This window comes from Amblyraja radiata, chromosome 8 (genome assembly GCF_010909765.2).
Source record: "Amblyraja radiata isolate CabotCenter1 chromosome 8, sAmbRad1.1.pri, whole genome shotgun sequence".
Classification (NCBI taxonomy): Eukaryota; Metazoa; Chordata; class Chondrichthyes; order Rajiformes; family Rajidae; genus Amblyraja; species Amblyraja radiata.
Window position 1 is genome coordinate 25,296,811 of NC_045963.1, and position 12,745 is coordinate 25,309,555.

Below are 12,745 nucleotides of genomic sequence, written 5' to 3' on the forward strand. Positions count from 1 at the left end.
TTATTGCCTTGTACCATCCTTATCTTTGGAGATTAGATCTTTTTCAGTCTTTCTTACAGGGTCTTTTTTTATTCTAACATTTACCAATTTATTTGTGTATCAGCACAAAAATTTGGAAAAGTAAAAAAAACCCTAAATTGGCAAAACATTCAACTCAATTCTGATCTTCTTTGAAAGTGGCATCTCTAAACTAGGAACCTGATTTCAACTTTCATATTCATAAAATCTTGCAAGTTATTTTATTATCATGACTCAAGAGTCCAAAATTATACGCATCTCATATTTAATTGTCATCTTTGAATAAAGCTTCACTTCAAACTTACATGTAATGGAAATGTTCATACCAGGTAGTAACACATAGGGATAAGCTAAAGATATTTACTTAAAATAGAGGTATATATTTATAGACCAGGATTGTACAGGGTTTTCTTAATTCTTCAATATCAAATTCAATGTATAAAATAGTTTCTTTGAAATTTGAATGTAAATTTGAAATATATTGTGATTCTTGAATAGTCAAGCCTATGTATTAAATGTTATTGTTTTATTCTAACATAAAAGACTCCTGTTTTATTGAAGGAACCACGTTACAAGGATATTTATCGGAATATATTAACTCTGCATTGGGATAATTTGCTTGATTTTGTAACTGTTTTAATATGATGACTGCACTTTACCTGTACATTCTTATGTGGATAATATAATGCTTTCTTATTCAACATTTGTTCTGAACTCATTGATTTATGATTTCACATAAATGTTTCTGAAAATATGAGTTGCAATATGTTTCCTAAACCAACCAGGTGATTCATGATAACTGAAAATTGAAAGTATTGAAGGGCTACTACACATTACGGAGTTCTGCTATACTTTTTGCAACAAGTACACAGAATCTTCGCAACCATCCTGCTTTCAGTGAATTCAGATGTAAAATGTGTAGATGTATCAAGAATCCCTCTGATGGCTTTTAACTTTGTGTTAACGAATTGTCTTGATGCACTCCAAAATCACTATGCATTGATGCAAAATGCAAGCAAATATTTACTCCCAGTCTTTTACATTACAGTTTGAAACAAGCAGCAAAACAAAGTTATAACTGGAAAAATAATACTTGAATCTATTAAGATTAAAAAATATTCCTAAAGTTTCTAAGACCCGAACAAACAAATACATTCAGTCTTACCAGAAATTCAGTAGGTTTGGATTGTCCTGATGTTTCCAATTTAAAATGAGCTACATTTTTTAACAGGTATAGAATAGAAAGGCAGAGGAATAAATAGACACACAAATTATCACAATTCTTTCAGCTTTCCTATTGCTTCCTATTACTTTATATATTTCCTTTAAATGTTTAGCACTGAACAGTAAAGAGTAAACACCAAGACATCTAAGCTCCATCTCTAAGTGTTTGACACAAAATGACAGAAGAAAAAATGGAACTTTCCCGAAGTAAAATGATGACAACAGGAAATTATGAATATAAATTCTGAACTTCTTTTAACTTTGTTTATTTTGAATGCCACTGTTTAGGCCACTCTTTCTCTACCCACGCTTCCAGCACTTTCAGAATATCCACCCTTTTGTAAAACTTGCACAGGTCAATTAGCTGCGCTACAGTTCGGTCACTGTTCTTCAGCAAAAACTCTAAGGTTGGACTTTGCTGTTTCTGTTCCAAAAAGCAGAGTTCGTCATAGGTCATGCCCCATTTGCTGGCAAAGTTCCTCCAGTTTTTGATGGTTGGGTGCAGTGGATCCAGCTTTAACCTCAGTGTGTACAACAGATCTTCATCGTTCATCATGTCACCAATGCAAGGAGATGGAGTGATGCATGTTGAAGTTAACAATGACTTTCTGCATGTGGTTTCTAAACAATATGTGCATGAATTACTGTCTTTCACATCTGCAAATGAGAAGTGGAGAATAGGTTTAAGAAACTGCTCATCACTTAACATTTCATTGCATTTATCACTGAAAATGCCATATTTGAAATAACATTCCAAGGCTCTGCTGGAAAGTGTGCACATAGTCATTCACTAAAAGTTTAAATGTGATGGGTTTCTGCCACTACTACCCTTTGATGCAGTGAATTTCAGATCCATATCATTCACCAGATGGACAAAGTTTTCTTTCGCTCTGCTCAAGCCTATCCAATCATTCCTCATAGCTACAATTGACTAGATCTGGCAACACCTTCCTAAATCTTCCAAAATAGAGCAATCATTCCAGTAAAATCACATCTATCTCGTAATAAATACAGTGACCAGAATTATATGCAGTGCTTGAATTGTTGTCTTACAAGTGTTCTTTGCAATTCCTGCATAACCTGCTTGCACTCATATTCCTTGAATATGCCTGAAATTGCAGCAGGACTAGATGGAGAGCTTGCCAGGTCTGGATTTTTCCCAAGTTCCTGCCTTTCTTCCCTTAGCCCATATTCCTCAGCAATATCTCATCAATAGATGTGACAAATGCCCTCCTTCCCATAATTCTAAAATATTTCAATATATTTCCATCTATTATACTCTGAAGCAACACACCAAAAAACTATCGGAACAAAGCTTCACTGATTGAGAAGAATGCAAAAATCAATCATACGGAAAGTAAAAATATAATAGAACATGAACAGTACAGCACAGGAACATGACCTACGGCCCACAATGCCTATGCCAAACATGATGACAAGTTAATCTCTGCCTGCACATGATCCATATCCCTCCATTCCCTGCATTTACATGTGTCTATCTAAAAGCCTCTTAAATGCCACTATCGTATCTGCCTCCACCACCACCCATGGCAGCGTGATCCTGGCACTCATCACTCGCGGTGTAAAAGAACTTACCCCACGCATTTTCTTTAAACATTGCTCCTCCCACTTTAAAGCCATACCCTTAGTTCCTTGACATTCCACCCTGGGAAAAAGGTTCTGACTATCTACCTCATCTATGCCTCTCATCATTTTACATTCTTCTATCAGGATTCCCCTCAACCCCTGATGTTCAAAGAAAACAATCCAAAACAAATCCAACAATCCGAGACCAACATTTTTAGTACTCATCCACCTTTTTGTGACATCTCTTGAACTATGAATGCATGTAGATGCTCATATGGGTTAAGAAAGATGAATGAGTCAGAATGTTTCATCAGTGGCAACAATAGTAACCAAAATTCTAGATCTGATTATTCCCACCCCACGATAAACCAAAATGCATCACATGCTTCGTAGACCAATTGCAATCCTGGAAGTTTCCGTGAACATGAACATTACTAGCTTTCAAGAGCCTCGGGCCAATAGACAATGGGTGCAGGAGTAGGCCATTCGGCCTTTCTAGTCAGCCATTCAATGTGATCATGGTTGATCATCCCCAAGTTACGCAAGACTTCATCATGGCTTCTATTTGGTGCATGGAGGTCTGACATTGAGAGGAGTATGGATAACTGCATTAAATCAGTGGGTGACCTTGTATGTGCTACCAATGCTAGGGTATACACACCTTTGGCAATTGAATAATGAAAGGTCTTGGGGAGCAGATATAAAAAGATCCCAGTTTTCTAGGAACATCAGTATTCATTGCTATTGCCCGTGAGAATCTAGAATCACTGCTCAAGGGAGAAGATCGCTGCAGAGATCCAGAACTTCAGTTTTCTGAGAACACACCTTCCAGCTGCCTTATTTGCGGGTGGCTCAAAGTACCAACTCAAAAGCAGTGTGCGGGGGTTTCATCAGCTATGCTTATAGTCAGCAGCATGCAAAGAAATCCTAGAAATAATTCATCAAATTTATAAAGGGAATAAGACTCAATCTATGGTTCTAGATAGTTTCCCCGAATATCCGATCCAGAGAAAGATGCAGAAAAGTAATGCAAGCTACCTAAGGATTAGTACCTAAAAATAAAAGATCAAAAACCTGAGACTGCAGTATAAATGGCTGGTTTAAACAAAACTGTGTGTATACTTTTCGTGCAATATTTGTCAAAGTATCAAACTTCTGAACGGTCCTTCCTCATTGCGGACAATTGACTTGTTTTGAGAAATACACTACAATTCTGAGAACCTATATTCTGCACTCTGGTATTTTTATCTCCAATCTAACTTTTGTCCTTATGTTTGGGTTGATTTTATTCCTTATCGTATTATCTGATTTGATTAGAAAGCACACAAAAAAAAGCTTTTCATTGTACGATTCCGTATACACCTAAATTACAATTGATCATGTAGCATTTTACTTCAATCCAAATAAAAATAGGTTTTATGGTCATGACGTGGAATGATAGAAATGGTTCATTTTACCTTCTTCTGATAAACAATTTCCTTCAATGTGTTGACTCTCGTTATCTCCTGGCTGCATGAAATTACACAACAAAGGAGTTAGTATTATGTTCTTAAACTTGCAATATTTATTTGTAGTTCGGAGAAGAATAGTTAACCATGAAATACAAAAGCGTGGTTTCACATGCATGCTTTCAACATGCTTGCAATGATATCAGACCAGCCGTACTTTATTGATATACAAGATCCAATGCATCCAAATCACTGCAAACAAACAGTCAACTCTGATTAAACCTTAAAAAATGCAATGGCCATTTCCAAGAATGCCCTGGGGATACGGGGGATTCCTTCATGCTGTTCAAGTCAACCTAAATAAATACTGTACAATGTATACAAAAAGATGTGGATGCCTTCAATTACTTCTTATGACTTTTTTATTCTTCAACCTATTCCACAAGCAACCTCATTTCATACACTTTCACCTCAAATTCAACAAATTATTGGCTGAAAAGTTATTTTGTGCAGCACTCAAAAACTGACTGTACAAGTGAAAACTAAATTAATATTTTTCAAGGGGAACATTTTTGAATGAACTAACACCACATATTAATAACACATAGACATTTTGGTGCATGAATTTTGCTTATGCAGTGGAGTTTTTCTGAGCTGCAGTCATTCAATTGCCATCAATAGTTGCACAAAGCCAAAAGTTGGATTTTGATAAGATTTTCAACCACACAGGTCTGAATGCAGTTTCTAATCGCACTGAATGCCAATGTGCAAATGAAAGGATCAGATCTTCAGTGATTGGCAAAGTGCCGCACAACCTCCTGCCAAACAAACCTCAACATGATTGAGCCAAATGATGATCCGATCAATCACAAACCCGTACATTCCCAGTCAAAACGAATCATCATAAATGTCATCAAAAAACACCATACAAAGCAAAATGGTTCACTCTTCATCAAAGTAGAATTAAGTAGAATAAAATTAAATAAAATTAAAGAATTAAATAGAAAGAAATAAAGAAACAAGTCTGCACCGACCAGCGATCCTCGCACACCATCCCTAACCTACAGTTTAAGAAGAACAGTTTAAGTTGACCACAGTTTAAGCCATTTAGAACAAAGACGAGGAAACACTTTTTCTCACAGACAGTTGTTGAGTCTGTGGAGGGCCTCAGACCGGTGGAGGCCGGTTCTCTGGATACTTTCAAGAGAGAGCTAGATAGGGCTCTTAAAGATAGCGAGAGTCAGGGGATATGGGGAGAAGGTAGGAACAGGGTACTGATTGGGGATGATCAGCCATGATCACAGTGAATGGCGGTGCTGGCTAGAAGGGCCGAATGGTCTACTCCTGCACCTATTGTCTATGTCTACACACACAAGAGACAATTTACACTTTTAGCAAGCCAATTAACCTATGAACCTGTACGTCTTTGAATCCAGAACACCTAGAGAAAACCCACGCAGTTCACGTATAAACCCCATACAGACAGCACCCGTAGTCATGATCAAATCTGGGTGTCTGCCACTGTAAGGCAATTCTACCACTACGCCAACATGCCACCCCCGTGTGAATGGAAAAGTTGCATTTACAGTATCAAACTGGAAGGTCTCTCACTTTTCTGTTGTAGCTTTTCTTGACTTCTGCAATGCAAGGATTCTGAGGTGTGATTGACTTTTAATTCCACTGTTAGAGCAATGCAAACACTTCAAGTTCAAGTTCAAGTTTGAATTTATTGTCACATGCACCAAAAGGTACAGTGATATTTGAGTTACCATACAACCATACAAAGTGAAAAGCAACAAGACACACAGCCACATAAAGTAAAATTTAATATAAACATCCACCACAGCGGAATCCACATTCCTCACTGGGATGGAAGGTAATAAAGTTCAATCATCTTCCTCCTTGTTCATCCTTGTTTGCTACTAGATGTTTGTGCGAGGAAGCTGTTTCTCTGTACATGGTTCCGCAGATACCTGGATAGGTTCCTCTGCTCCTCTGTGAGGATATTGCCAACCCCCTTCCAATTATTGAAAGACGTCCTTCAATGAATGGAGGATAACTCCCTGGAAACTGACAGAGAACTGATTGTTTTCTGTGGTGACCCTTTAAGAAGTATTTTCTCATGTCTGAGCTATGATGAAAAATGTTACTAATTCGATAAATTTGACCTTTAATTCCTGTTTTTCCTGAAACAGGGTGGTGTTACATAAGGGTACCTTCTAACATTGTTGTGGAATTATGTGCTAATAAAGTACGCCATTTGAAAAAATCTGAAGCAGCATTAGGGAGGTTGCTGAATGCTATTTTAATGTTAGAAAAGTGGCAAAGACATATTTATGGGCAATGATCTTTTTCTTTGTTGTTTTCCAATTATCTGCTGACATTAATATTCATTCTTAATATATCACAAGAGAGAAATTTTAATTTACCTTCCTTAAACCATTGAACCATTGTTTCGTGTAATTGTAATGGTAATTAATTTATTAGCCAAATATGTAAAACCATTCAAGGATTTGCCATACAGTCATACCAAAAAAGCAACAAGACACTCAGCTACATAAAAATCAACATAAACATCCACCACAGCGGATTGTGATGGAAGGCAATAACGTATTATCTTCTTCTCTCCTTTGCTCCCACGGTTGGGGCAGTCGAACCATCCTCAGTCGGGACCATCAAAGCTCCCGCAGCCGGCGATCGAAGCTCCCACGATCAGGGCGGTCGAAGCTTTTGAAGTCGATCGCTAACTCCACGATGTTAAGTCCGCAGGCTCCCGCGGTTGGAGCTCCCAAAGTCGATCCCTAACAAAGCGAACGCCAGCTCCACCATAAGGAAAAAGTCGCATCTCCATCGAGGAAAGAGATTAAAATAAAGTTTCACCCACCCCCCACATAATACAAAACTAAAGATACACTAAAACATACATTTAACAGCAGACTAAAAACAACAAAAGAAGAAGACGAGACAGACAGTTGGCGAGGCTGCCATCGTACGGCGCCACCCGGTGGCTGCTTATAAAATAAATGTAGGTATTCCTTGATTTACAAAAGGAATGTTTCATTCAGGGAAAAATTGTAAAGTGAAAAGCATGATGGTTGATGTGGGCTCAGGTGCAGACGTCAAAGACCGGAGGGCATAGCTTTAAACTGAGATGGACAAAGTTTAAAGGAGATGTGCAGGGCAATTTCTTACTCACATAGGGTGGTGGATGCCTGGAATGTATTGCCAGGGTGGGGATGGAGACAGATACCAAAGTAGCATTTAAGAGGCTTTTGGATAGACACATGGATATGCAGGATTTTTAGGGATATGGATCACCTGCAGGCAGACTAGGATAGTTTAACTTGGCATCATGTTCGGTATGGACATTGTGGACTGAAGTGTCTCTTCCTGTGCTGTACGGTTCATTGTTCTATGTTCAAAAGGTACACTGAGGCTTTGACAAATTCAAAATGGTATAGAAGGGAGTATGAAATGCTAATGAGTGGAAATTGGTACATTATTTATGATAGCGATAAGGGCATACATTCTATGAGGCGGCACAGTGGTGCAGCGGCAGAGTTGCTGCTCTACAGCGCCATAAACCGTGGTTCAATCCTGACTTCAGCTGCTGTCTGTACGGAGTTTGTACGTTCTCCATGTGACTGTATGGGTTTTCTTCAGATGCTCCGGTTTCCTCCCAGACTCCAAAGATGTACATGATTGTAGGTTAATTCGTTTTGGTGAAATTGTAAATTGTTCCTAGTGTGTAAGATAGTGCTAGTATACGGGTGATCACTGGTTGGTATGGATTCGGTGGTTCGAAGGGCCTGTTTCTGCACAGTTTCTCTAAAGTCCTGAAAGTCTAAAGTAAAGTACAATAAAACAGTGGGAGAACATAGAACAAGTGTATGGGTGATTGTGGGTCGGCGTGGACTTGGTGGGCCTGTTTCCACGCAATATCTCTGAACTAAACCAAGCTAAAAACTAAACATATGATGAGATTGCACTGAATAGATATTACATATTTTATTAAATTATTTCTGATCCATTGGTATTATGCTGGGCAAGCACTTGAAATCCCCTAAATTCCAGAATGTATTTTGTGTAATTTCTGACGTTCAGCTTGGGCCTGAGACCACAATAGATGCTATGCACTGAAGAAGATGAGAAATATGCCAAAAAGAAAGTTGATAAACAGCCGTTAATACAGAAATATTTTTAATGTATGGATTAAGAATAGAAGGGAAAAACATCTGAAACTAATAGAACTGATTTGCAACTCTCATATACTGGAGCATATATTAGCAGCAATGATTGTCTAATGGGAAAGCTGCCTTTGGTTGTAATTGGCATGTACCTCAGATGGACGAATTCACCACAATTCATCAATAACATTCTACAACAAGTACCACGGGCCATTTGATTTTTCAATCCTCTTAAAGTGGAACCACTTTCTTACTTAATCATTCCTTACCCCAGGCAGTAGATGGGATTCCCAAAGGCTATTCAATGCAAAGATGAGGAGATGCTTGTCATTCATTTTTCATTTTCTCCTCCTATGACATTGTACACAGATGTGCTGTCAGGTGCACTGCAGGCTGTTCCAGAAAATTGTCAGCACAAGCTGACATTGCCATCTTGTTGCTCATATTACTTTGAAACCACCTTATTTTGATATCTCACTTCAGAGGGTGAAGGAGGTAGTATTGCCACAAGACCCTTGGGCAGATTGTGGGAAGAAGAGAGAAATTAAAGCATCTTTTCAACAAGCTGGCTAAAGTGAGGGCAGAATACTTTGAAACTTAATCTCTACATAAGCTCATAACCAAGGAAAGGAATAAAAAAGAGATAAACTTGTCCCTACCCGTCTTGTCGTCCAAGGCTGTGCAATTAAACGCTCCAGGTTAACTGTTGCTGTATCTTGTACCGGGAGATCTGAAGAACCTGTCAGCAATATTAATTGAGCTTTAATAGATACTGATAGGTGGCAGTATTCAAAAGCTATAATAACCAGTATGAAATATACCAGCCCCACCCCCCCAGCCCCTCAACATCTCCCAACTTTAGCTATATTATACAGGGAGTGAATAATTCTTGACAAGCCGATCCTGATAAAATATAGACACATGTTAATGACACCATCTCAACATTTGTGAACCACATCTTACACTTTTCTGCTTAACAGACCATATGGTGATAGAGCATTGTGGAGCTTGGGGCTCCAATACTCTGCAGTATAATGTGACATCTTACAGGTTAATGCATGCAGTTCTGCACAACGGAAAACAGCAGAAATACTGTTCATGAAAGATAATTAATGATGTCTCATCACAGGTAAGAAAGGAAGAAATGTTTTGCAGCACTCATGTTTCTTCAGTATTCTGGAGCTCTATATTAGCATCAATGATCGCTTAAAAGAAAATCCACCGCCTGCTTTGTTGATTTCAAATTAACAAAGTAGTGCTTCATTGTTGGGCATGATGTCATTTGAATGAAACAAGTAATTGAGGTTTAGCCTTTCCTTTCAGAAGGACATGAAAGATATTGGAATAATTTTGGTGAAGTACAGGGAAGTCATTCCTGATATCTTTTCCAGCATTTATTACTCAATCAACATGGAAAAATAAAATAGCTTTTCTTGCCGTTATTATTTTATTAGTTGTCATAATTGTTCTAAGCACATTTGCTGCCACATTACCTACACTAAGCAGTTATGGAGTCACAAGCGTTCAAAATGAATGTGCTTTCTTTCACTGTGTCCTCAGAATCTCTTTATATTAGCTTTATGTAGGGTTTACCTCCAAAAAGATGTTCGGGTTATTCCAACAATTCCAAAACAATTCGAAGTGAAGCATACTTTTCAAAATTTCCATTGTAAATGTACAGGTTGACTTTCCCTTATGAAAAATTGAATTCTGTTAGTTCTCTAGATGATCTGCGTTTAGATTCTGTATAAGGTTCTTGCTCCAGTTTCACGTCATGAGAGAGGCATGGAATGCAGGGCTCATGTTTCCGCAGAGAAACTGGAAAACTTTCAAATGTCATCACAGACTATTATTAGTAATTTCCCCAAGGATGCATCATGAAAGAAAGTCCCTGCAACAAATGTGCATTGATAGAAAATCAAGCAGAACTGAATCAGCACTCTTTTAAAAATGCTAATTACTGTAACCATATGAAATGTCTTTGTTCCTTTAACAAGGCACTGGTTCATTTATTCCAACATATTTATTTAGCAAATTACAGGTTTGTAGGTTAATTGGCTTTGCTAAATTGTAAAATTGCCACCTCTACTTCCTATATACTAGGGGCAATTTCCCAAAGCCAATTACTTAAAATCTGCACATCTTTGGGATTGGGAGGAAACCAGACCACCTGGAGGAAACTAAGCAGTCACCGAGAGAACATGCAAACTCCACACAGACAGCACCTGAGGTCAGGATCGAACCTGGTTCTCTGGTGCCGTGAGGCAGGAGGTTTACCAGCTACCATTGCGCCATCCATAAACTCTGACCCTACAACAAAATGACAGCTTTTATTCCCTATAAAACACATTGCAACTGCTTCATTCTGTTAGGTGAAAATTCTGTCTACCATATGTTCTTGGGTCAAGAATATTGATACCTTTAATGGAAACACTGCAATCTGTAGCTTGAATAGGATATTTTTCAATCTGCGGATAGAGAAAGATATGTATTACTTTACATATACTTATAGTCTTTCAGTTAATTGGTGACTATGCACAAATCCTCGCATTGGTTTTATCAGCGCAAAGTAACATGCTACTTGTATGTGGCCCAAAAGAAGACCATTCTTCAAGTGCATGGAGATGTAGAGAAAAGATGAATGAATCTTGGGTGCACATTCAACTGAGTTGATATGATAATTTACATTAATGAGATTTGGATAGAAGATGAACATCCTAATTTAATCATGTCCCACAGAAAGTATAGGGGATCTGGCTAAGGGGAACAAATACCATCAGTGTTTACTTCAACAGTTACAGATGATAGAACAAGAAGGAAGATTCAGCAGAAATATTTATGAGTAGAATCGAGAAATAGAAAAGGTTGTAAAGTGTCAGATTTTATTAATCATGAGATTAGACAAGCATGCAGTAAAAACAAACTAGTCTTAATAGAGAATTTAAACTTTTTAACAGATTTGGATCAACAAAAAGAGTGAATTCCAAAGTGCTCTGGACAGTTTTCGACATGCAAAGAGTGCTATAAGTTTGACACTTCCTTCCACAAATGGTGGTTGATTTGTCGTTTGTGCCAACTGTTTATTTTAAACCTGAGATTTATGTATTTCTGCAGAGCAAGAATATAAAGATATATGATATAGAGGCATGAGTTGCATGGAAATGGATAGAGGACAATTGGATTGTATCATGGGTCAGTCATCATCACCTTGTTGAACACAAATAAGCCACAGAGGTTAAATGGCTTGCCTCTAATCCCATGTTCCCATCGCTTGTGTTAGAGAATAAAACATTCTACACTGAGGGAGTAAAGTTCAGATAAAAATGTAATTTTCCCAAAACTCACTCACCATCAAAATACTAAGTTCTTTTGAGGGATAAATATGAATGAAAGGCAATTTAATTCTACCAATATTCAACCTTCCTATCTGTAAAAGGAGTGTACACTATATTGATGAAAAAGAGTGGCAAAGGTTTTTACAGGTGAATATCATTAGTATTCACTTCTTGCATTGCCATCTATATATATGTTACTAAAACTCTCATCTTGTTTGTTTGTTTGTCGGTTTATATGTACCTATATTTACACAAAAGCGGTACACGATACCGCTATAATTTTGCACCACCTTACTCACCATTGCCCTGTGATGTCAATTAAACAAGTTTTGTTCACATTGATGGTATATTTTACAAGTCATTGACATTTTAAACTTTACAAAAAACATTTATTTTCCACTTGCCCTGCCTGTCAGCAGTGTTCCACCCCACAATGACATCACAATGGGATCTCTTTACGTCAAACGCTCTGTTTAAAAAAACACAGCAGCGTTCCACCTCACAATGACGTCAAGGGGGTAGGGAGGGCAATGGGGTTATGGAGGGAGGGAGAGAGTGACTGAGGGTAGGGGAAAGGAGAGGGAGGGAGAGATGAGGAAGGGAGTGGGGGAGAGGAGGAGGAGAGGGGAGAGAAGAGGGAGGGTGAAGATGAGGGGGAGGAAGTGCTGGGGATGAGGGGGAATGGAGGAGGATAGGGGGAGGAAGAGGGATGGCGAGGTGCACTTGGGGAGGGTTGCCGTGACTCGGGTCACAACGGGGATCTCTGGCATCACAACGGGAACCCATAAGCCGCTCCTGCGCAGTTGGGGGCCATGGGTGAGTGGTGGAATATTGCGTTGGGGGACCAGCCCTCCCGTGTGACAGGGACCCACCAGGTACACTTGGTCTAGTTATTAATAAACTACGGGTCTCTGTCGCAATATGAGCTTGGTACAGTGCTCAAAAT

The 12,745-nt window shown here is 38.5% G+C and overlaps 1 protein-coding gene across 1 annotated transcript in view; it reads right to left on the minus strand.

Annotated features, from left to right (window-relative positions):
- Window positions 1–266: 266 nt before the first annotated feature.
- edaradd (EDAR associated death domain) overlaps window positions 267–12,745 on the minus strand; it is a 31,297-nt gene continuing 18,818 nt past the window's right edge. Inside the window, exons 3-6 of the mRNA XM_033025424.1 lie at window positions 10,884–10,932; window positions 9,124–9,203; window positions 4,287–4,338; window positions 267–1,899 (exon numbers count right to left, since the gene is read on the minus strand). Of these exons, the coding sequence (XP_032881315.1) occupies window positions 1,508–1,899; window positions 4,287–4,338; window positions 9,124–9,203; window positions 10,884–10,932 (573 nt within the window). The 3' untranslated portion in view covers window positions 267–1,507. The remainder of the gene's footprint in view (window positions 1,900–4,286; window positions 4,339–9,123; window positions 9,204–10,883; window positions 10,933–12,745) is intronic.